The following is a 24,377-nucleotide window of genomic DNA, read 5'->3' as shown; positions in this document are numbered from 1 at the left end:
ATAAATAAGTAAACAAAAGCAGAAAATTATTGCAAAGATTGCACTGATGTACTATTTAGGCATACAGGGAGTAGTATGGATGTTCATCTCCTTCAAGGGAACGATTGCAAGTTATGTGATTAGAATGAGCTGAACTTTAATTACACACATCAGAATTCTGCACATGAGGAGAAGTCACATTTTCCACACTGGTGAGAAGACAGAAGCTTGCCACTAAAATTAAAACCCAGTGAAACTCAAGCCTCTTTTCCATTCTACTCTTTCATATTTTCTGTACCCTCCTCCCTTCTCACTTTAATTTTTTTGTTTGTTGTTTCCTCTCAATGCTCAATATCAACACTACTTCCCTTCTGACTTCCAAAATAGTATTGTCGACATTATGCAAGAAAAAGCAAATGCAGAGCTCTAGATGCACGTTTGATAGTTCTTTCTAAAAATAGGTGGTCTCTATGGCAATATTTCACAGTGCCCTTGAAGGTGAAAATTCAGTTTTGCTAAGCAGAAGTCTTTCAGCAAAAATGACAGATCTCACTTTTATAAGGAGATTGCTATTGTCAAAGCTGTATATTCAAAAAGTTAGAAGTATTCAGAAAAATATATATTTTAAAAAGTCAGGAACTAGACAAACTTTTCCTCTAGAAACTCTTGCGTGTTACTGTTTCATTACTTTGGTATTATTTTTGTCTCCTTTTATTCAGCTCTACAGAATTGCATAGTTTGATATTCTCAATTTATGACAAAGATCTTTATGAACCATCTAATCTATTATAGAAATGAAACACTGAAACAACTCTCCTTATCACTTCAAGAGTTGCTTGTGTTTTTAGAGGATGTCTCAATATTGACTATAATTGTCTAATATTGCTCTATAGCATAGCCTATAGGCAGGCTAATTTCATTCCTAGATATAAGGTCATTTAAAGTGGCAACATATACCGTGAAAAAGCAGGACCCCTGTTTTCAGCAAATGAATTACAAGGATAAGGTAAAGCATTTGTCGTGACCAATTATTAAATTGGGGGAATTGCTAAGATTCGCAGTGGTGGAATTTTAAATTATGCTTCTGTACTCTTGGAGTTTTATAGCCTGACATCTATGTGCATTAAACACCAAAGCAACAGATCCATGGGCATGGACAGATACATGCACATGTATTCTATTGGGGGTCTCACGTAGGCAATAAACAAGTAAGAGATTTTATATCACCTTATCAACTGTGTAGCCTCTAGTTTTTCATTAGAAGACACTAAGAATGCTGTAAAATAAAAAGGAACTGGAGAGGGCGATAAAGAAATAGTCAAAGTTAGTTATGTACTGGTTTTCAGTTGCAGTACATATATAGATATATGTATAGAACACATGTGAAGTTACAATGTTAGTCTTTGGGAATTCTTGAATATTTTCCTAGTAGTAACCACAGAGTTAGAAGCTTTGAGAAAGCCCTAAGATTCACACATATGTTTTTGGTGTCAAGTCATGTCACATCATTACCTAATGTATCAAACCCTCATAACATACAGAAATAATCTGTATTTGCATGTAGTCCTGCTGTACTGAATTACTGTAGCAAAAGTTTGCCTTAAAAAGTCTGTCTAGTCCTGTCATTATTTAATAAAACTTCTTGAGGAGGTGCTATTTAAGTGATTATGAAGCCTCATAGAATTGTATAAAAACTGTTTGCTAAAATCAAATGTGGCAAACCAATGCAAATTAATTTTACTATATTTGTGGCAACTTTAGCTTTATTTTCCGTGAGCATTATATGATTAGGTGTTTTGCTGGGAAGTGTATTAGATGTTGTGATGGGTCTTAACATGAGAATATTAGAACCTGCAGTGATAATTTGCAGTGCTGCTCCTGTCATTTCTTTGTCTTCAAAATAGAATTAAAAATAATCTATAATGTGACTTTGTTTAGCAAGTTTATTTTTTGTAGAAGATAAAAAAAACCCTCATTGGAATGAGAAGCTTCCAGAGCAACATGAGAATTACTTTCTCTGTTAATGAGAAAGCCAATCCTTGATTTTCCCTGGTCTAGGCTAAAAAAAGGAGACCTTTTAATGAATTTTACTTGGGTTCACTGTCCTGTGTCACATGTTTGAAACATGTTCTGAACATTAGTCTTGACAGAATGCACTGTAGATATTTACCAAAAAAACTACATCAGAGGGCAATGAGAGGGAATTTATTTGCTTTTTATATGTATATTACATCTCTTCCCTGAAGCACTTCATATCTCAAGAGCTTTTTCGTCTCTGTTTTGAATCATTTTCATATCCACTGAACACTGAAACTGCTTTTCAGATTAATATATAATAAAAAATACATTTTTAAGGCAACAAATCTGGAAAACAAAGGCCTATGCACAGTACTTACATTGCTGCAAGACTTTCTTTTTTCTATAAGTATGAGGAAAAAACCCTGCCAAGTCAGGAATAGAAGGCTTATATAAAAGCTTATTTGTTCTTTTGTTATTCACATTGACAAAGCAAGGAAACTGTGAAGTTTGAAATGCTGCTATCAAACCTAAAAGATATTAGTTTGTTAGGATGTTTAAAATACACTTCAGGTTGTGCTGAATGGATCTCATAATAAATCTGAAGGTAATATACTTCAGTGAAATATAGTTTGAAAATACCTCTAAAGGAATTATTTCATGCTAATAGTTTGCTGACTTTTTTAATTTCAAGGAGTGTATGAGTCAATTCCTTCTCTGAATGTTATTACTCTATCCAAGTGAAAGAAATAGAATTTACAGATACACCAAAAAATGCATCTCATTATTCATTGCAAGTGATCAACATGCCCAGTTGCTCAGCTTTCAGTGTATTTTTGTGCACCATGTAAATAGCAAAGCTATGCAAAGCACATTCATTGATGGCTTTGTGAACAAACATAGAGATGGAAAAAAGTTCTGTTGAATTATTAATACTTAATGTATACTTTATGTGCCCCTCCCTCGCTCCTTCCCTGCCTCCCTCTCTTCCTTCCTCCTTTCTCCCATTCCCCCTTCCCCTTTTCCTCCCTCCCCTCCCTCGAGATTATTGAAGTTTTTATTATAGACTATATATATATAAGTATATATATATACGTTTGGGGTTTTTTAACCCTCATCTTTTCTCTGCCCAGCATTTTCTGCCTATTCTTAAACACACTTTGCCCAAGGCACCACTGTTCTAGCTGAGGGGCTGAGCTGTGCCCTGCAGTGTGTTGGTTGGAGCTTCATTGCCTTCTCTTTTGCTTCCTGCCATGAAATAATATAGGTAGGTCAAGCCCTGCATGCAGGAGTGCAACAAGCCCTTTGGACTTCACAGTGGTGTAGCCTTCTTAGCTAGAATAAAAATTGTGGCCTGGTGAAAAGCAAAAAACCTGGGGATTGCTGATTCAAAGACAAATGTTCCCTAATTAAATTCCAGAATGCAGTGTAGTTGTTTTAGTAATGCGTTATTATAAGACTGAAAATGGAAAATAGTGTGTATTGCTTAATTTGACCATTTTATTACACAGCATAAGATAACTGGGTCTTCTGTTTCTTCTTGTGAGGTTTTCTGAACACGATCATTACTAAATATTGATCAATCATAAGAATTACAATATGTTTCTCATTACTACTTGACTGAAAAAAATTAAGAAAATAGCAAAATAAATTCCTGTAAGTTATGTCTTGTTCCCTTGAAAATACAGAGGTTGTATTTCAATCTTTCCCCTGGCAAATTTGAGCCACAATGTTAAAGTGGAAATTCGTATACAAACTGTCATTAGAATTCATATTGTTTTCTATTGAGGACTGTTGACTGTGCTGCTGTACAATAGTCTTATCAACAGAATGAGACACTGTGAACTTATTGAGAAAGAAATGAGCTGAAAATATTCCATAGTGGTTTCAGAAGAGAAGCTTAAAGTATTATCTACAATGAAATGTACAGTATAATGATAACTAAATTAGTATTTCGTAAAGCACTTTAATGACATTTTAATTATACTTAAAAAAATATGGTTTTGCAATTTGTCGTGGGACTGCTACCACATTTGAGTTATTAGTCTGCATTTTTCTTTTTCCAGTGTTTTGTTACTATTTCCAGCATTTTGTATTCTGAGCAGTTTCAGAGTGAAATTTCTTCCTTTAAATCATTTGACAGTTTTAATGCTAATAAATTTCACATCTTCAAGAGGGAAGAGGGTGAATTTTGATTTTTGGCTGTAAGAGAGAGTGTTGAACACAGGGAACTAGTCATAAACCACAGCAACCTAAACAACTCCCCATCCCTTGTAATGTGGGTGACAAAAAAATCTCAGTGTCTAGGATTGTCATTATTCAGACATTGAATAATTGCAATCCTAAGGCAAGCAGCTCTTTTCAGCTTTAACAGAACCTCTGAAATGCATAGGTATCCCTTGCTTGGTAGCACAAATGAGTTTTAGGATCTGAAATATCTAGACGTGTAATTTTAAAGATATAATGATATCCCAGCTCCCCCTGCACTGCACCTAAAGATTTCATGTCTTTTTTATGAAACTGTTTTTCCATACAGAACGTCACAAACTGACTGCCATGTGGGGTGAAACTCAAGAACTGTGACAATCTTCAGTGAACTAATGATCCCAGATTTATATTGAGAGTACCAGAGATGATTGTGCTATTAGTTAGACACAATCTTTTCCTTGTCCATTGTAGTCTGTGATGAAGGAGAAGGAGGAAATAAAGACCACAGAATTACAGCAACCCACTGATGTTCTCACCCAAAGCTCAGTGAAATAAAATGAAATTTTTGCCATTTGTTTCAGTGAGGACTGAATTATCTTGAATGTGAAGAAGCAGCTTCATGAATAAAGTTAATAAAAATAAAATAGCTTCCTGTTAAAAATTAATTATCTTCCTTTTCTTTTTTCTTTATTTTTATTAAAACAACAGGAAAAAATAACATGGAATACCCTCTTTGCTTAAAGATGCCCTAAGATCTAGTCTCCAGACTGAATTTAAATATTACCTCATTGCATTTTAGTGAGAATTTTCAGAAGACTAAATAGCATGATCTACTTTTCAAAAAGCATCTACAGGAGTTACACAGACTTAAGTGAAATTGCAAAAGGTCCTTTATATTTCCTCCAGACATGTTTTAAGGATTAGTATTAAACTTTAACGAAGCTCAAACCTCAATCATTAGACAAAGCTTTTGAGGTTTTTCTCCTTTTCTGTAATTAATTTTAGTGGGAATATTATTAAATTTCATCCTGCTGTCTGGCTGCATGATAGTGGTACATTTTGGCAAGAATACTGGAGTTAATTTGAAAGGAGGAATGATATTTTGGTTATTTCCAGTTAAGCAGTCAGTCTTACTTGGGATGTATCACTGCATGATAAGAGTAGCATTATGAGCTTCTCTTTTAAAATGTCTAATATATTAATATAGTATTAAGGAGCCTTCCTTCCAGCAGGGTCCTAATGTGTTACCCTTACACATTAAAACATTCAGAAGGGGCCTAATCCAAAGCTCTCTAAAGTTAGTGGGTCAATTTGTAAATTCCTTGATAAGAAGCCACTGAGTTGTATCATTTAAGGGCTGAACTGGAGCCCAAGAAGCAGCTTAAGAATTTTATGAGTGCACCTGGGAATATAAATTAGATTTCTTCTACATAATTTTTAAAGTTATTATATATGATTGTTAGGAATTCTAGGAAGGAAGGGTAGAAGTTACCCATTTCAGACACAAAAGCAATCCAGAATGAATGAGGAAACAGTAATAGAAGCTATGAATTTATATGAACCATTAACAAAGGGGAGAGGGGGGGATAAGAAAAAAAAAGGTGAAAAAAAAGGAAGATAAAGAAGACCAGAAATATGAAGTAGGATTAAAGATGTTTTTAACAAATATGTTCACACTGTTGGTGGAAACTTCAAAGAACTTTAATTTGTCTCAAATAAAGTTATCAGAAAACTCACAGCTTAAACTTGTGGCATTAAAGTAAGTCCGTGGATTGTTTTGAAAACAATATGTGCAATGGATGTAAGGATATATGTATGGAATAAATGCACCTTATACAATTGTTCTCAGTCTCAGGAAACCTTTCCACTGCCTTTTGTGCAGAATTGAAATAAAAATGAGGAGCAAAGGATTCTTATATTGTGGCATCTTCTTCATTGCAGTGTCTGAGCTTTCATCATAATGGAGAATGTAGGAGGTGAATGTGGATTTCCCCTTTGCATCCTTGCTTAAAAGCTCAAAAACTGTGATTGTGTCCTTAATGATCTGCCTTAAAATACACTCTGATGACAATATCTGCCTCTAAAATCTGAACATATACATTTCACCATATCTATAACAAAGAGGAAAAGTAATTTATTCCTTCTTAGATATCTGGTATGCTATCTATAAAGTCAGGGACAATAAGTTCTCAATTGATACTTCTGGGAGTTGCTAGCTCTCATATTTCCCATTACTCAGAAGATATCAGAAGGGGGAAAAAAACCAAACAAACAACCAAAAGAGCCTTTTAAGTGTATTCCTTAAAGCCCCAAACCTTCAGTAGGAGTCATGTAGGTGTATCTCAGATCCACTGAGCAACTGCTCTTTGTAAGCTGCTAGCACAAGTGCATACAAAAGACTTAAATCGTAGTGATGTTCTATTTTCAGCAACAAAATGTTCTGGAGACCTTACAAGGGCTCTGTATAAAATAGAGAGTTTCACCTGAAAGCCACAGCTGCCATTCATCTTCCATACAGCTTTAAATCACCATCTGCACTCATTTGTCTAAATTCAGGATCTCATCCCAGAAATCTGTAAAGAAAAGAAAAGTTTAATTATGAAAAAGGCTTTGTCTGGCTTTGTGTTTTACATCACTTGGTTATGAGCAATGTGGATAAGCAAAAATCCTAGTATCTTCACTCTCAAGATAGAAATATCAAAGTAATTCAAAGTTGCAAAATTTTTGGAACAACCTTTTTCAATATGTAACGGGACATAGAAGCGATGCTAATTTATTTATCCTATATTGAATAGTGTGTCTGAGAATAGCATTAAAGGTGATAAATAATAACCTGATAAACTGATAAAGAGTCTGTCACATTTTAAAAATAAGAAAATGCCTGCCAATGAGAACAGATGGTCTTTGGGTGTTGCAGTATAAGAATGCACTAGTAATTTCATTATCTTTTTTTGTAAGAACAAATTATGAACCTTTTGTTTGCTCTATGTAAAAGCAGGTATGTTTTACAGAGGGTGAAGGTGTAAGAACCATGTTCTTCTAGATGGTAATCCAGAATACCTGAGTCAGTCCTGGAGCTGAAAGGTCCTTGTGTAAAATTAGAAAATCATCCTCTGTTTGTCGTATAGTAGATATTAGTAGATATTTCAATTGACCAGTTTGTGCATGGAGATGATGTAGAACCCACACAATCCCATTTAAATGTGTTTATTCCGATGCAATTTTTATTAATAATTTATATCCTAGAAAGAATAATTAAGGGATCCTTATATGTTTTACATTTTTATTTGGTTTTTGTCATCATTTGCCTGAAGACATTAAAATTTACCATGGTGATGGCTTTCATTTAGTGGCCTAATAGGAACTTGCTGGATGTTTATGGCTTTTTCACAGTGAAGTAGTGAATACAAAGTTCCTTAACAGCAAAATTAATAGTTAGATGGTGCCCTTGGGAAATTTTAAAGTTGGTAACTCACTGATGTCATATATGAGAGAAAGTTTTAACTTGTGCTTGCAGCTGCTCCATGCCTTGAAGAACCAGAACATGGAACAGAAGTCTCAGAGATGAACTCAGCAAATGTAGTAGCCAGGCAGGCTGGATGGAGGTGGCAGTGGCAGAGGACTAGGAGTAGGAAGGTTATAGTTATGCAAAGGCAAAACTCTGGCACTGGAGATGGGTGGGATCCGTTCCCACTAGAGCTTTATAATCCCCTGTGTCTGCAGGAGCCTTGCTTCCCTTCAGGGACAAATGCCAATGGTGTGTCACAGCACAATAGAAGCAGAAGTGCTCTGCATCTGGCAGCAGAGCTCAGGCAGAGGAGGAGATGGATCCCCACCAAGTTTTTTTGCATAACCCGCTTTCAGTTGCCACATTGCTGCCCTCTCATTAAAAAAAAAAAAAAAGAAAAAAGAAAATCTTGGTCTCCATCTTCCTCTTTGGTTGATTGTTCTGGCTGCTTTTCTTGTGTGACTAAAAAGCATTTGATCAGTGAACTGTTCTTGTTGAAAAATAACTTTCCACATATAGAGAGATTTGAAAGACATAGTTTTCAGTCACACCAGCTTCCTTATTTAATTCACTGCGTAGCCACTCAAACCCGAACACTGGCACAAGGGAATTAGCAGGCAGGGATGGCTCCAGCAAGTTGAACAGTAAAGATGACAGAGGTACAAAACTTAATATAGTGGGGTAAGTTTTGCACACAGAGGGTTCTGCCCCATATTGTCTAGCATAGCAGTGGCCATTTTATTTGATATAGTATTAAAAAGTGTAGTTCCCAAAAGAAATATTCTCTAGAGAACCCCAAGCCCCCAGGGTAGAAGTTTAAATAATTCTCCATGGATTTGTACCCTTCTTTTTAGTATGAGCTTGAGGTGATTCCCTGAAGTGTAGACATCCTGTTACAGCCTCATATTTGAGAACAAAGCAGTACCGACCAGAGTTAAACACAGGAATATACAGTCTGAATAAGAGACACAGCTTTTAAATATGGGGCATTTCTCAATTAGGCTTTCTAATACTGTGGTTTGTCATAATTCACATGCAAAGCATTGGCAAGACGGGGACATTAGGGGTTTTTTTTAGTGCTGCACTCCCATAAATTCTTGAATTCTCATTCCTCATTTCCTTGTCTTCCCGTGATAATTTGTAAGAACCAGAAATCACCTATAATTAGCAAACTCTACGTAGAATACCTAGTTAAAGACTTTACTGACACATTACAAGTGAGAAGCTGCATATATTTTTCTTTTATATGTCTTTTTCAGATCTAGCATTTTGCATGCTAAAAAGTCAAGCTGTTGTTTCTTTTTACTAGTAATAGCCATAAATGTTAAGAATGAAGTGAAAATAGCTTAGCAAATTACCATATATTTCTTTTCCCGAGAGAATGAAATAATGTATAATAGGTATTGTTTATGGCATTGTGGGCTAGTTAGATTTAGTGTGCTTTTTATTTCACATTTACACTGGCTATATATATACATATAGATGGTCAAATTAAGCCAGTAGATCATCTCACCATTCCTAGCAACATTTTAGAAAATATTACCTGTGTACAACGTGACCTGAACTGTTTGTTCTTACATTTCTTGTGGGTGAGGAATTCACAGGTTTCTTCACTAGGGCTTTTTTTTTTTTTCCCTTTCTGCATTTTAATATCTATGCAGGTTCTTTCCTTCTCTGCATTTGTGAGATTTGTTATAGGCAACATTGTTTGAACACTATTTAATATTAAAAGCTTCTTGGAAGAAAGTAAAGATATTTTCATTAAAGTGGACCTTAGATAATATTCAATAATATTTTTTCAGTGTAAATATACACTAAGCATAGAAAGAGAAGTTTGTACTGTAGATTTAGTTTTTTATTTTATTTTCCTTTATGTGAACATATAAATCTGCTTGATGTTATTTAAGGGGATATTGTGATATTTAAACTCTATTAAAATAAAGCTTAGTGACTGTTATCAGGTAAAAAAATAAAAAAAAGAAAATATTAGACACCCTTATTAGGGCTTTCAGGAGGATGTGTTTTAATATTAATGAAAAGTTATCATGAGTCATTCTTGTTAGAGATTATCATAAGGATGTGTGTTGAACTTATAGTATAAATTTTGTTAAATCCACTATTAAGATTTCAAAGCAATGGTACTCTATCTGGAAATGAAAGGTGTTAAATGCAGACTATTTTTCAATTAAATAATTTCTGAAGAGAAAGGAGAACCTACATTTCTGCTATTGAGAAGCAGTTTCATTTTTGTATTGGCATGGAATGCATTTTTGTTCCTGTATAAAGTTTGGTATTCACATACACTTTCAGCATTCCTCTTCAGGTACTGAAAGGAGAATGCTTTTCTTTCTACATAGCAGCCACTTCCTATTTATTGTCTAGCACATGTGTTTCTGAATTTAAAGAGAAACAGTCTGAAAAGTTAATATCCCCATTTCAATTCAAAATCAGTTTGCAAAGCAGTCAGTCTGAGCTTTTTTTTTTTTGCAACATGATTGCTCCATGTATCGCTGCATCTTGTGAAAGGATTTCAAGCGTTTGTGTGTTGCCCACATTTCAAGACAGGATAGTTCAAGGAAAGGGAATCACAGAGTGTCATGACACTGGTCAATCTTTCAGAAAGAGTATGACTCCCATTTGAGAGTCTCCTCCTCTTCTGGCAGGCGTGTTAAAATTCTTTGGAGCTTGGGGCAGGAGCAGTTCTCTGCACTACAGACCAGCACTCAGGCACATTCAGCATTTTCTGTTCTCGTTATTTGACGTATTGTCACTGTGGCTGTTGGATAGATTGATTTTTGGTTTAGAAGCAACTGTATGCTCTAAGGTCTTCTTTCTTGTAGCTGCACCTCCAGGAAAATGAGGAAATGGAAAAAGAGAAGGACAAGAGAAAGGCGAAGCAGTGTTGCTGCTTGAACACGAGTTTTCCCAAAGCAGCAATGTACTGTGCAGTAAGGAATAACTGTGGGCAGGGAAAAAAAAAACAAAGCTGTGTTGCAAGTTTGGGGTGATCAGGTAGATCTTGTGGATGTAGAGCTTCTACATTTCATTTCCTTCCCTAGCACTATGCAGGCAGATATCAGCATGAGAGTTTGTCTGCTGAGAAGTGTGTAATTATTCCTACATGAAAAGCCAGGAGTCAGCTGTTAACCTGTTTGGCCTCGGGAGGTGAACTGTTGAGACTGCTCTGACAGGGTGGCTTTGTGCTGCTTATTGCATGTGGCAGGTAGCAGTTGGTGGGTGTCCTACTGTTTGCCAGACTTCCTGAGGTTACTAGAGGCTCTCCGTGCAATTGCTCAGCCAGTTGCAGGGAAATGTAATTTTAGGACTATTCTGGCAGCAGTAGATTAGATATATGTTAGGACAAATATGCTGAGTTGTGCTCCAGTGTGCTCTAATGCCCAAAACCTACTTGATTCATCATATTTACTTCTGGCTGATAGGAAAATGTTTGTGAGCTGGGGTTTTCAAAATTCCTACTTGATATTCCTAATGAGACAAGGGTGCTTTTTCAGCATACCTAGTAGTATAGTCATCAGCATAGTTGTTTTACTCCAGAACACCCTGCTTAATCTCTCTTTCCACAGCTGAGGAAGGGTTTTACTCTGGGACCAGAGCAAAGAACTGCCAAACTAGTGTCTAAGCATCTTCCAGATCACAGCAGAGATTGTGGTTAAAAGACTGAAAAGTAGATGACATGCCCTAGCTGAACACCTGGAAGCAGCAGAGTTGGTATGTGCCCTGAATTATAGAGTATTCCCTGTTTCCTGCAAGGTTTGCAAAAGCAAGGGGAGCAATTTGCCAATGGCTGAGAGGCAGAAACCCAGAGGTGAGATAGGCAGCTTGTAAGATATCCCCTCCTAAATAATGAGCACCTGTGCATTGTAAGCATAGCCTACACAGCCTACTTCAGGTGTGCTGTTGGAATATTCTGGGGAGTTGTTTGTGTGTGCTTTATAGGCCTTTAGGAGTTGATGGATGTCAGTCAAATCTGAGACTATCTTTTATCAGTCCTCAGGGGGTGTGTGAGTATGTGCATGCACATTGTCCTCCTTCATGAATTTCAAACATTGCTCATCTTTTATCTTTCAGTGTACAGTTAATTGGAGTGTCTGGAATGCTGCCTTAGACAGCTTTGTTGTCTGTGTGCAAAGTTTTGCTACCACGCTTCCAACTTCCCTGAGTTGAAGCACAGTGTCTTTTTAGCTACATTGGCCAAATTTTTAGCCAGTTTAAGTGTTGGTAGTCTCAAACAAAAGGCAGGTTCATTGTACGTGGATTAAATTAAATGTATCCTTTTTAGATAGATGACAGTTTTAAAACAGTGCTGTTTTGGCTGATGAGGGAGAACACTAAGAATATCTGTAACACTAATAAATGCTACAAAATAGAGGAATTCAGCATCATAGGGATTTCAGTTTACAGCAGAAAATCTGATGGTCAGACCAGAGATCTCTCCTCTTGAGGTGCCTTGAGAGCTCTTTTTTGCTTTAGTGGCAAGCCATGCAGGTCATGCCACTTAAGATGGTCAAAGGACTCTCCTCTTGGAAAAATTTGTGTTCCTTGCCAGATTTAGGACCAATGCACTGGGGCTTCAGCCCCGGTGATAGGATGTAAATAAAAAGCAAAAGTAGAAAGTGAGTTGCAGATTTTATGTGTATGTAACTTCCTAAACCCTATTCTGTTCAGTCTTTGCCTCTCACTTGTTCTCGTAATTGGATCTCAGACTCACAAGGCACAGCGTGGCTGAGGTTGGCAGATCATTCTGTCGAAACCCCCCACTCAATCAGGGCCACCTAGAGCTGGTTGCCCAGGATAATGTCCAGATGGCTTTTGACAGCTTTTTCCAAGGATGGAGACTCCAAAACTTCCCTGGGCGACCTGTGCCAGTGCTCAGTTACCCTCACAGTGAAGTGTTTCCTGACGTTCAGATGGAGCCTCCTGTGTTTCCGTTTGTGCCCGTTGACTCTGGTCCTGTCACAGAGCACCACTAGAAAGAGCCTGACTATATTGTGTTTGCACCCTCCCTTCTGGTGTTTGTACACATCAATGAGATCCCCTTGAGCCCATAAACCCAAGTGAGCAAATTATCTTCTATTACTTTTTTTTTTTCCAAGTGAGAAACCCGCAGTTTGGACTGTAAAGAAAAGAAAATGTAAGTTTACACTTTTACAGAGAAAGAGTATTCTGCAATGGGCAGTAGCTAAATGCCTTCCCATGTGCTTTATTACAAAAAGTTGGAAGTATAGTATGAAATATAATGTTGCTAACAATCCCTAAGCTAGGCATAGAAATAGAGAAGTAGAATCCAATATTTCAGTATTTTTGACAAATTTCTTGGTGTTGGTTCTCCTAAAAAGAAAGGCAAAATAAGAAATTTCAGTTGATGCTTATTTATGTTTTTGTTTCCTTTTGTTCATTTTCCCTTGCTAAGTTTGTGTAATATAGTTTTGCTGAAGGAAATAAGGAGCTAATATGGTGAATATTTTGAAATACCTGCATTATTTTTTTGCATGTTTCCAGGGAAGTAAGATGGAAAGGAAGGGGTTTTTTAAGATTCAAGTAAGAATCTTGGTGCTATCAGGCTTTTGTGAAGTGTTGGGCTCTCTAACTTTGCAGGCTGTATTGGGCTCCTCATGGTCATGCATCCTGTATAATCATGTACATTAAGAGAATAGAACCTTCACATCATATATATAACTACTTAAATGACCCAAGCTTTCTCCAGACAGGGATAGCTCCAAATCCAACCAGCACTTTCTCCAAGAACTGTGTATACATAAATGTCTTAGACACTAATCCCCTCTGCTCTGTAGAGACACTATCTCCTAGCAGCAGTTTTGTCAACAGCAGTATGTTCAACTACTAATTTAGGATTTGTTACCAGAATATAGCAACATTTCCAGTAAGGACCTGGATCACATTGGTATAAAATATTTTAATGGATTAAGAAGAAATAAAATACATTCTCCGTTAATTCTCCATACATTCTAAGTTATGCTGTAGTTTTGCTCCCTCTTTTGGATTATTTGATTCCACCAAGAGAAATCTATGGCTTTGACTGCAGAGAAGGTCAGACAAGATGATAGTAACAGGTTTTTCTGGCCTTAAAATACATGAAATATATGAAATAGAATTTACCTTGTTGGAGTTCATTTTCCTGAACACTAAGTAGTATGTCTTGTAATGAGCACTGCCCTGCACAACCTGGTTTAAAGAGATCTGAATTGAATGGACTCTTGTAGACATACAATAAAGATGATATGAAGTATTTTTCTTCTTTTGTGTAAGCTGCTGGCATAGGCAGAGACTATTTTATGTACTTATCTGATGGGTTATCTTACCTATGTGAAACTTGGTTTGTTTGAAATTACACAGGGAAATTTTCTATCATCACCAACTATACACAGTTCTAAAATGTAAGGAGATAGAAATGGACTTCATAGCTTTCAGGCTATGGTCATCAATAAAATAGATAAGGCACGAGGCAGAGATCCTTTAACAAATTATGTCTACAGAGCACATCAAATGCCATATAGAAATACTAGTTTGGCTTGCAAAGCCAGAACACCTGTGTTAGCATAGCAATAAATGTCAGCTGAATAGCACATTCTTTCAGAAGGGCTAATTAGCACTTGTCCAGTTTTCCTGATTGTAATTCCAGAGCAAACTCCCTTAGTGTTTCCTCAGGACCTTTGTGTCATACTTCGTTGCCCACACTGCACAAACTGTGGTCTTTTGAAGTGACCCTGGTGTTCCCATGAATCCACTTCTGCATTTTCTGTTTGTTCATTTTGCATCAGTTATGCAAAAGAGGACCTTAACTGCAGACACTTGTGACTTTCTATATGACTGTAGCTAAAAGCGTGGCACAAGAGGCCATAATTTCTTGGGTTGCACAGAAATAGTGAGACCCAAAGTGCTGCCTTATCCAGTCTCCTTTGGTGGAGCCTCGAAGGTTCCATGGGCGAGCTTGACTTGGGCATCTTTCTCTAGAGATTCTGCTGCCTGTAAACAGAGGTGGAGCCTGCGCATAAAAAGAGCTTAATGAAGAGATTTTCATCATAATTGGCTGCCATAGATATGTCTACCCAAAGAAGCTGGGGGGACAGAAGATTGGTAAAAAGAGATGTAAAAGGCTTCAGTAGAGGCAGAGGTATTATGAGAATTGCTGGAGATGGGGGAGCTAGTATTTGCTATAAAACGCAAATTTTTCTCTTAGATTTACTAATGGGAAAAATCTTCCCGTTAACTCTTGAAATGCAGTATTGAGAATGCAGAGTAGTGACTTACTCTATGTTACTAGAAATTAATGGGAATTTCTTCACTGTTTTCTTCCTGCTTTATAAAACAGCATTACATCCTTTTACACCTTGTTGCCTTAACTGTGCATTATTACTTACATAAATAAAATTTTTCAAGGATGATTCTATGTTATGGGAAAATGAATATCTTATGTAAGCCCTCAGTCAGTTACTTATCTCACTGTATCACCACTACCAGAAAATTATTTTTGGACATTAGCTTACTATAGTTCACTTTTATTCAATTTGCCTGTTTGTTTAAACGGCCTTATGGCAAAGAGGCATGAATTTTAGCATGCCATAATTTTTGCTCTCAGTAAGTAAATGAAGGTGTTTGAAAGGCAGAAAGAGAAATGTATCTAATCTATGTTGACTGCATTCATTTTATAATGGACAGTTGCAGAGCTGTCAGATTGATCAGCAGCTGGTTCTTACCCATAACCTGTTGATACTAGTCCATGACTTATTTTGATACACTGGGCTTGCTTTCTTCCTTTCATGTGTCACATGTTGCCAGAAGGCAGCATGAGATGTTCAATATATGCAGGTCTGGATTGTAAAAGCCACTCTCTCAGTTCAGGTGCTACTGGAATCAATAAGAGTGAGTGCTTTTTAAGAGTCTTGAATGAAGAACAATTACCTGCAGCAGCTAAATTACATTTTGTATTGGATCATCTCTAGGCTGGAAGCTGGTAAGCACAAAAGTGAGGAGGTGTAGAAATTAAGGAGCTGACATAGTGACAGATGTGGCATACCAAAGTACTGAGTTAACCTGTGTTTTGGTAAATTAGATCTTCACTTATATAAACTGTCAGAACTGTGAAAGGCATCTGAAGGGATATAAATTCAAAAGCGTCGTGCGGGGCTTAATCCTTTCCATCCTTCAAAGAAATACAGAGCTATAGCACCTTGTTTTGTTTCTGGACTCCTTTATGTTGCTGTATATTTTATGAATTCTGGGCTAGGCCACAAGTGGAGACAGTTCTGCAGAAGGTGCTGCAGTCCAGCTGAGACCTGACAGGGGCCAAGTGAGCTGTGCTGGGCTGTATAGATAATATTGCATTGGAAAAAACATTTTAGTTCCTCGCATATCTGCAAATACAAAATTATTAAGCAGTAGACAACATGACAGAATCCAAAAAGTCTTCAGGTTTCTGTGAGAATAATTGCTTTCTCTTGTGTGCTTCCATTAACACCTCTGAAAGCAAAAATCCTTTGGGGTGATAAAACCATGTTCTTCGAATACACCACTGTTTGGTTGTTAGGGGGCAGTGGGTAGGCTGATGAGGGAGTATTTTGTTTGTTTTTATTCTCTATACCTGCTGTCAGAATGATGTATTTAAGAAAGCTGCTCTGTTTGAAAGAATTACATTATAGGCATCTAAGACTCCCAGGTGCCTCTAGGCACAGACATTTTAAAAATCTGCACCCTTTTTGGGGTGTTTTTGTAATTCATGTCTTTTCCTGTCAATTTTTATTAGTACTTTATCACAAGACAGTCAGAAACAATATTCATTTTGGAATGTCCTGCAGCACTATTGTCTTGTTGTTAACTCTTGTCATATTTCACTCATTGGGTTTGAAAATGGAAAGTGATGAATGACTACAGTGTTTTGTTTGTAACATGTCTCATTCTGGAGCTTTCTCTGAGTAGTACATTTTCTTTACTTCGTGATGAGTCATTGAGGGGGCTTGGGTTTTTTCCTAATATTAGAAAAAGTTGCTAAAATGACAATCACAGAGGAACCCTCAAAAAATGTATGGAAAAGTTATTTTAAGAATATTAAGTTCTCATTTTGATTTAATCTTGATGTATTTAGCGGCAGTGCGGAATAATCAAACCTAAAATATTTTGATATTTCTCACGTATTTGTGCCTTAAAACATAACTGATCATGATACAAACCTATCAAAATTTTACAGCCAATCAGATTTTAATAAAACCCTTTTTTTGTTTTCTTTTTGAGAAAGAGTCAAGCATGAAGCATGCACTTTTTGTGCGTATGTGTTTAATATGATCAGGAAATTCAAATCCAGATGTTTTCTTAAAGGTTAAAACATATTTGAAACAACAAAGGAGGCCTTTTTTTTTCCCCTCTGCATATATTTTAAATGGGACACTTTTGAAAGAAATTTCACAGCCCCATTTGCATCCTAATTGCAACCCATTTCCTGGGCCCACAGTTAGGCAGACTATAGAGGGGCATTGGGGATTTCTGGGGCAGAGAAGTTGTTGGTTCTAGCTGAGCTACTGAAAAATAAAAGGGAAAGAGATGAATGGATTTTTTGCTTCAGCAGTCACCAGCTGGCAGATCAACTCCTTGGAGCACTGCCAAGCAGCAGTTTACAGCAGCGCTGCAGCTGCTCTAGGCTAGGCTGGAGCACGACTGGCATGAAGCCACCTTCAGCTTTGGACAAGGACTCAGCCTTCAAATTGGCAAACAGATGCACTGGGATTGTGGCTTTGCTCGCTCATGTCTAAGGCTCATAGAACGCAGTTGGTATCTAAAAGTCCACTGCAGAAAATTTCGCATTAAACATTTACAGGAAGATAAGGAGAAATAGGTTAAAAATAAATGTTTAAGTTTGTCCAGCTTTTTTGTTGTTGTTGGTATGGCATGTGTGGGGTTTACTTTTGTACATTTCATTCTGGGACATGTTTCTCATTCTGACCAGTTCATAAGGATCCTAAATAACTGTAAAATGGACCAGCAAGAAAACCCAATTGGATTGTATTCTTTCAAGCTAAATTATCTGAATTCATCAAATGAACAAAAACATACAGCTAATTTTAATTCTGTATGCTGTGAATTTTATAAAAATGTTAGAATTATAGCAAAAAATGACTTGCATTAAGATCAAACCCGCATTGGACTTTTTATTGATAATATTTTGGAGGGAGAATAATGTTATTTGTGTGAAGAGAGGGGAGAGGATTTATTGTTGATTTTGACTCCCATCTGATCACTGTTCTCTCTTTTCCTGATTAGAAGCTATTCTTCAGTAATTTTTTCATAGATAAAAACAATAGTATTGGGTTTGGGAGTGTTTCTATTAAAATCTCTGCTCATTTGATATCTAACTATGCATCTGATAGAATGAATCTGTCTCTCCTTGTTAACCATCTTGTTATCTTATTGCTGGGGATGTGGCCAAAACAATGTCTTAGAGTACTGATGGCATATTCTGAATTTCTTTTGGTATTTTAAAATTTAGATGAATTAGTCTTAATTTGTTATCACCTGGTATTTGTTTAATTATTCAATAGAAGAGGAATTTCAGCAAGTTACAGCTTCACAAAACCAAGAGCTTCCCTAACCATATCTATATTATTAAATATTTATTGATACATACACACAAACTCTCTCCCCCCATTGCCCAGGAACCAGAAGCAAGTATTTTGTAGACCTACAAACCAGCATTTATTTTCTAAATTGAAAATATTTCATGTGAAATATAACCTTGATAAGGAAGAGCAAAGAAACACCACAGTGCCAGATATTCATAACAGCATTTCATCAAGATCAAGTTAAAAAGCAGTATAAAAAAATCATGTAATCATGCCTTGACCTGTTACTGGTACCCAGTATGCCTTGCTTTGAACATGCTACTGCAGTTTTTATTTTCAAGATCAGTTGATTCTTCTCTATTTACTTTAAAACCTTCTTGTTGGTACAAATAATTTCACAAGAATTTTTTCCCTACAAGTTTTTATTTTTTGTTCTATTTCAAGAGGCAAGAGTGACAGCTTAGAAATTCTTAAGATTATAAGACAACTTGTATCCAAGACTTCTAGGAATGATCATGCTTCTCACTAGAAGTGACCTGTGTAGCCAAAGCCACAAAGGTCTACAGCAACATGTTTAAACCCTGGTTATTCACATGTCATGCTGCTTATGACTGAGTAATCTGACTGAATGAAGACAAGAATAGGGATATTTACTGATTAAACAGATTCATGACATGCTTTTGATGGCACATCAGTAGCAGCTGTAAGAATGAAATGGTTCTTAATTCCTAGACTTTTTACTGAGTAGTGTATATGACCACTACAGAATCAGGGAAACATCCTGAAATATTTTTAGCAAAATATTGTTGTAAGGCTTGGTAGTATTTTTTCTTCTCTCAGCTTTTTTCTGCAATGTCAGAGCTCATATATTAATGTAAATGTCGAGAATGCTACTATGTCCTTTTAGAATTCTGTTGCAGAAAACCTATATGGAGTCAAATTGGACTTTTGTTGCAGATTAACTAGTTGCTTTAACCAGGGAAAGTGTACCATCACCTTGTCTTCCGTCAGGTGTTCTGTGGAGGACAATATGAAGTATTACACTAGTTATATGTTGAAAATTTGCTGTGATCATTGTCATGTAGAGGTAGATTTCCATTACCAAAATCAAATGCATGCATGATTACACAGCATCAGAAGTTGGTAACATGCTGGAATCCATCTTACATTGTATTTTTACTGGGCAGCTGAAATAAAATTATTGCTCTGTATTTGACTTGTAAATATGCAACAAAACACCTGGATTCAAGGGACAATAAGAACTGAGCATGTTCTAAGCTTAACCAAGCCATGAAGATCTTTATAAAACATGTTCTTTAGATTTTGTAAGCATTTCAGAGTATTAAGTCTTGAACTGTATGCAGTGAAAATTCTCGTTGTTTCATCATATGAAATGCTTTTGAAAATCTGTTTACAGTTCGTGGAAACTTTTTATCCAGTTATTATGTTCTGAAAAAAAAATTATCCTCCTTTGATCTAAACTATGTTTTTTTATAAAGAAAATGCCTGAATCATTACCTGTAGTAAGCATTTGTCAATGTTAATGCTGTTAAATATGAATGAACAGTACTTTTATTTTATGCTGGCAGTGCCTTGGAAGTTTAACCAGCAGTTGAGAGTCATCTTTCATTTTAGTCTGCCAGACCCATGTGCCGGCTCTACAGAAATGTGTAGTGAGGAGTGTTTTATATACTCCACACCATTTTTCTGCTGTGTTCTTTACTAATACTTTTGTTTTGTCTTGTTTCCCCAGACTACATATCCAATCAGAATGGTGAGCCAAAATCTCAGCACAAGGGACAGAAAGTCAGCACATACTCCCACCGAGGACCCTTTTAGACACCCGTCAGGCAACCAAGCAGCAGCCTATGAAAGCAAGAGCTGTCAGCTGTCTAATTTGTGTCTGAGTAACCTGCTAAAAGAGAAGGAGATCGTGGAAGTCATCAAGCATACTAGAGGCACGTATGAAACCCTCGCTTCAGAGGTCACCCAGAATGGGTTGGCTATCACAGCACCGAGTACAGAAAAGCCAGCATCCAAGGCAGACAGCTATCCAATGTTCTCAGGGGCTCCAAAAGACCAAATTGCTGTACCTCGGCAGCACACCACCTTCACAGGGAGACTTGGACAGCCTCCGAGGGGACCCATCTCTTTACACATGTATAGCAGGAAAAATGTTTTTCTCCACCACAATTTACACACAGCAGAGCTACAGACTTTAGGTCAACAAGATGGCTAACAAGGTGCTTATATTCTTGCCATGGAAGGAGAGTTGATTAAGGAGGAGAATAAGCTTGCCTAGAACTCAGTCTTCACTTCTCATCTGTTGCTACTTTCATGTGAAAAAATAATGTAAAAATATAACATTGTCTGTAGATTCCATACTTTCCCATCTGGGACTGAGGCAAAAGGATGAACTAAATTGTTAAATAACTAGCCTGATTTGTCATGTGGAAGTCACCATGGATATAATAAATGGGACCATTTGGCTGGCACTGCTAGTCCAGTATTGGTAAACTATTTTTTCCCCTCTATAAGTCACTATCATTCCTGAAAGTTCTAGAAGATGATCTTGAATAATATCATGTATGTTTAATGATATTACTGTTAAAGTAGATGTGAGGAATGAATAGATAATAATTAGTAAACCCTCTTGAATTTTATAGAGACAAGGGAAATAAGGAGTCAGAAATCTTTAAGGACCCTCTTTTTACGTTATTTTTTTTTTAATACAGTGAAATTTTCTGACTTGTAGAGGTGTGTTACCACTTCCTGCTGTATGTGTTCTATGAGTGCCTCATGCCACAGTAGAGGAGATGAGTGATTTTCCTTTAACAGCAAGGTCCATAGAGACTCGCCAGGTTTTCAAGTCAGTAATTGAGTCCCAATGAGAATGTCAGCTTGGTTCCTCAACCTTCCCTTCCTTCCTCCCACCTTTATTTAGCAACATTTCTTCAGGTGTTTCTGTTCTATGAGGACATGTCAGGTTGTGCTTTACAGGCAGTGTGTCACTCATGATGCAGTGTGACATTCTGCTATATAATGCATCCTATAGTTTCATTTTACTTCCCAAACCAAAAATGGGTGAAAGACAAAAGAGAAGTCTTATTACCCAGGCCAAATTACCTGCATAAGTCGAAATTTCTGTAGGCTATGTCATCTCTGCTTAAGAACCAAGTTTTATACCAACTCAGCAGGTTTGCTTGTCTTGACGTATTACACAAAAGTGAGATTAATTTAATGCCTGGTCTCACAGGGGTATGAAATCATCTGATCACACCATAGAACTTGCAGACCTGTCAGTAGCAAAAGATCTGGTTTTCCCCTCTCAGAAGGTCTGAAAACAGGCATCTGAGTCAAGTTACTCTAAACATGTGGCATATACTAAACATGACACTTAGTTTACGATCTCTCCAATGGAGGGTACTCTGAATTATAGAAGGAGATACAGTTAGTAGTTCATAAATAATCTGGCACATGTAAGTACAATTGAGGCAGATCTGAGACAAGTCCCCTCTCTCTTAACTGGTGATTAAGAAAGCCAAGGGTGCAGCACATTCTCACAGGAAGAAGCAGGGCATTGCGACTTAACAGAAATAGCATCTAATGAAAAACAAAGCTTTTATAGCCACTAAAAATCTGTAACTTTTGAAAGGTAAGTCACATAGAGCATGTAAAATGAATTAATGATCCAATTTTACCTAGTGTTAAATATATCTGCTTCACTACTTAATATTTGGATTAACGCAAGGATTGGTTAGATTAAGAAAAAAATAGACTATGAGCTTGGCAGATATTCTGCAAAGTGATTTCAGCAGCCTGAAATTTCCGGCTTCTGTTTATTGAGGATTTTATTTTGGTTAGAGCAGATTTTATTACATTATCTGATGTTGAAGAGAGCAGGTTTTGTCTAAATATTCTGTAGTGATAATTTTGAGTATCCAGAGATGGATACATAAGAATGAAGACAAATATTTGCCAAAATTCTTCATGTTCATGTGTACATTGCTACTGCCAAAACAGAATGTGCAAAAATTGCAAACACAGCTTGACCGAATTAACTATGGGTATTCGAGACTCCCAGTTCTGCATTGCAACTCATAATTTAAAGCCTACCAAAAAAGTTAAAAATAATAGTAAGAGAATTTCACTACTCAGAATCACTTTCTGTTCTGAGCAATCTCTTAATGTCATGGTAGATTCAGAGGACAGTTGATTCCTACTAACAGTTCATTTCAGTCTTGCTCATCTCAAAAGTTGATGTGTGCAATTATATTTCAGATCTATAAATAAATTAAACATATGCTGTAATCAAGGATTTTTTTTTCCAGGATACAAATGTACTATACTATGTTAAAAAAAAAAAAAAAAAAAAAGAAAAAAAAAGAAAAAAACACACACACCCCCAAAAAAAAACAAACACAAAAAAAACCAAAACCAAACCATAGCTTATGTACTACAGTTGTTTATTTCCTGGAAAAATGGACTTTTGGATTACACTTTATTAAAAAAAAAATCCATCTATGAATTTCAAAAAAAAAAACATTTTAAATGCTACTATTTTCTTGGAGAATCTTTTATAGAGCTGAAAACTTAAAAAAACCTGGAGAAAACAGTTCAATGAAAGTGAGGGATATTTTTAAAATGTCATCTTGAAGCTGTTTTGTATCAGTATTTTCAGCATTGTTATGTTATTTGTAATACTAAGTGTAAATCTCACCCAGAGAAGGGTATTAGCCACATGTTAATGTATAGTACAGCAGTAACTGTAAAACAGAGGTCCTTTCTTTGATCCTCTTGTGTATATAGTAAATCATAAAGCAACAGCATGTGGACATTCTTGAAGTGAACTGATTCCTTTGTACTAAAAATCTCTAGTTTTTTAAGAGTTCCATGTATAAAATGATTTATACATTTCTCCAAGGCTGTACATATCCAAAGACATGACACCAGGGGGAAAAGGCATTTATTATTTTTTTTGCACGGATGTACCTTTTTTCCCTTTTTTTTATTTTCTGTTTCTGTACAACAAAGCATAACTGCAAAGTTTCTGCTTAAAATTACTTCTTGTTAGTTCCATGTCTTTTAGTGTGATAGAGGGCAATTTAAGGAGGAAGAAATCCCCAAAGAAATAGTCTTTGCATTTGAAGCAATGTCCGTCCCATTTTTTTAAAAAAATTGCTTGCCAAAAGGAACCTCAGACCTGTGCCCTAAATATTTTTTTAGTAATTTAATGGAGCCACACCTGAAATGGCTTATCATCTCTAGACTTATCCTTACTCCCCTTACTAGAGTACTTCTACAGGACATGTTTATAAGGTACAGTAACACACTAGAGCCAGCCCTGGTCATAAATTATTGAGATGGAAGGAAAACACTTGTCCAGTACTGGTTTTATACTTGGCTGTGAGAGCAGTGGAAGAGTTTTTTTGTGTACCTTGTGCATGTGAATGAAGTTCAAGCTGTGTGCTTGTGCGTACTGGAAAGAGAAGTCTTACTACAAACCTCTCCTGTATTTAGGCTGTTTAGCAGCATATGAAATCATCCAGCAACATCAGCTTCTGCCACCTTTCAAGACAGGCCAGGGTTCTATATGTTAAATTAAACAGCCAGAATATATTCCTTTACTTCAATCCAGACTCTTATTGCTTTCCTTTCCAAACTAGGCACATGCACATAAATGTTAGAAGGGCTTTCCTTACATGACTTTTTTTCTGCATATTGTGAGAGTGTGTATCCAGACTAAAATGTTCACATGATGATTAGATAAGCATTTGATAGCTTACCAAAATATTCATGGTTGTCCTACAAGTTCATTACAGTCACTACCTAAAAATTGGTATTTTTCCTTTTCCTAAAAGCCAGTTTGGAAGTAGTGATTTCTGTCTGTGCCGATTCACTTTATATTGTTAAATACAGTGCAAACCAATAAGTCTAAGGTATTTACAAATCAGTACTGTAATTTATATGCCATTAAAGTTGTGCCATATCTCCACTGGGTTGATTGGTATGACATTGACTTCAATTAGATTATACTGAGTTAAGTCACCTGATGGTTGGGATTGTGGCCTTTCATC

The 24,377-nt window shown here is 36.5% G+C and overlaps 1 protein-coding gene across 1 annotated transcript in view; it reads left to right on the top strand.

The window, feature by feature from the left end:
* The window catches only part of CCSER1 (coiled-coil serine rich protein 1), a 641,015-nt gene extending 620,759 nt beyond the window's left edge, over nt 1-20,256 (top strand). Inside the window, exon 11 of the mRNA XM_032686628.1 lies at nt 20,054-20,256. Coding sequence (XP_032542519.1) covers nt 20,054-20,139 — 86 coding nt within the window. The 3' untranslated portion in view covers nt 20,140-20,256. The remainder of the gene's footprint in view (nt 1-20,053) is intronic.
* Nucleotides 20,257-24,377: the final 4,121 nt, after the last annotated feature.

The sequence above is a fragment of the Chiroxiphia lanceolata genome, chromosome 4 (genome assembly GCF_009829145.1).
Source record: "Chiroxiphia lanceolata isolate bChiLan1 chromosome 4, bChiLan1.pri, whole genome shotgun sequence".
Taxonomy (NCBI): Eukaryota; Metazoa; Chordata; class Aves; order Passeriformes; family Pipridae; genus Chiroxiphia; species Chiroxiphia lanceolata.
This window is presented reverse-complemented; position numbering and strand designations above follow the sequence as displayed.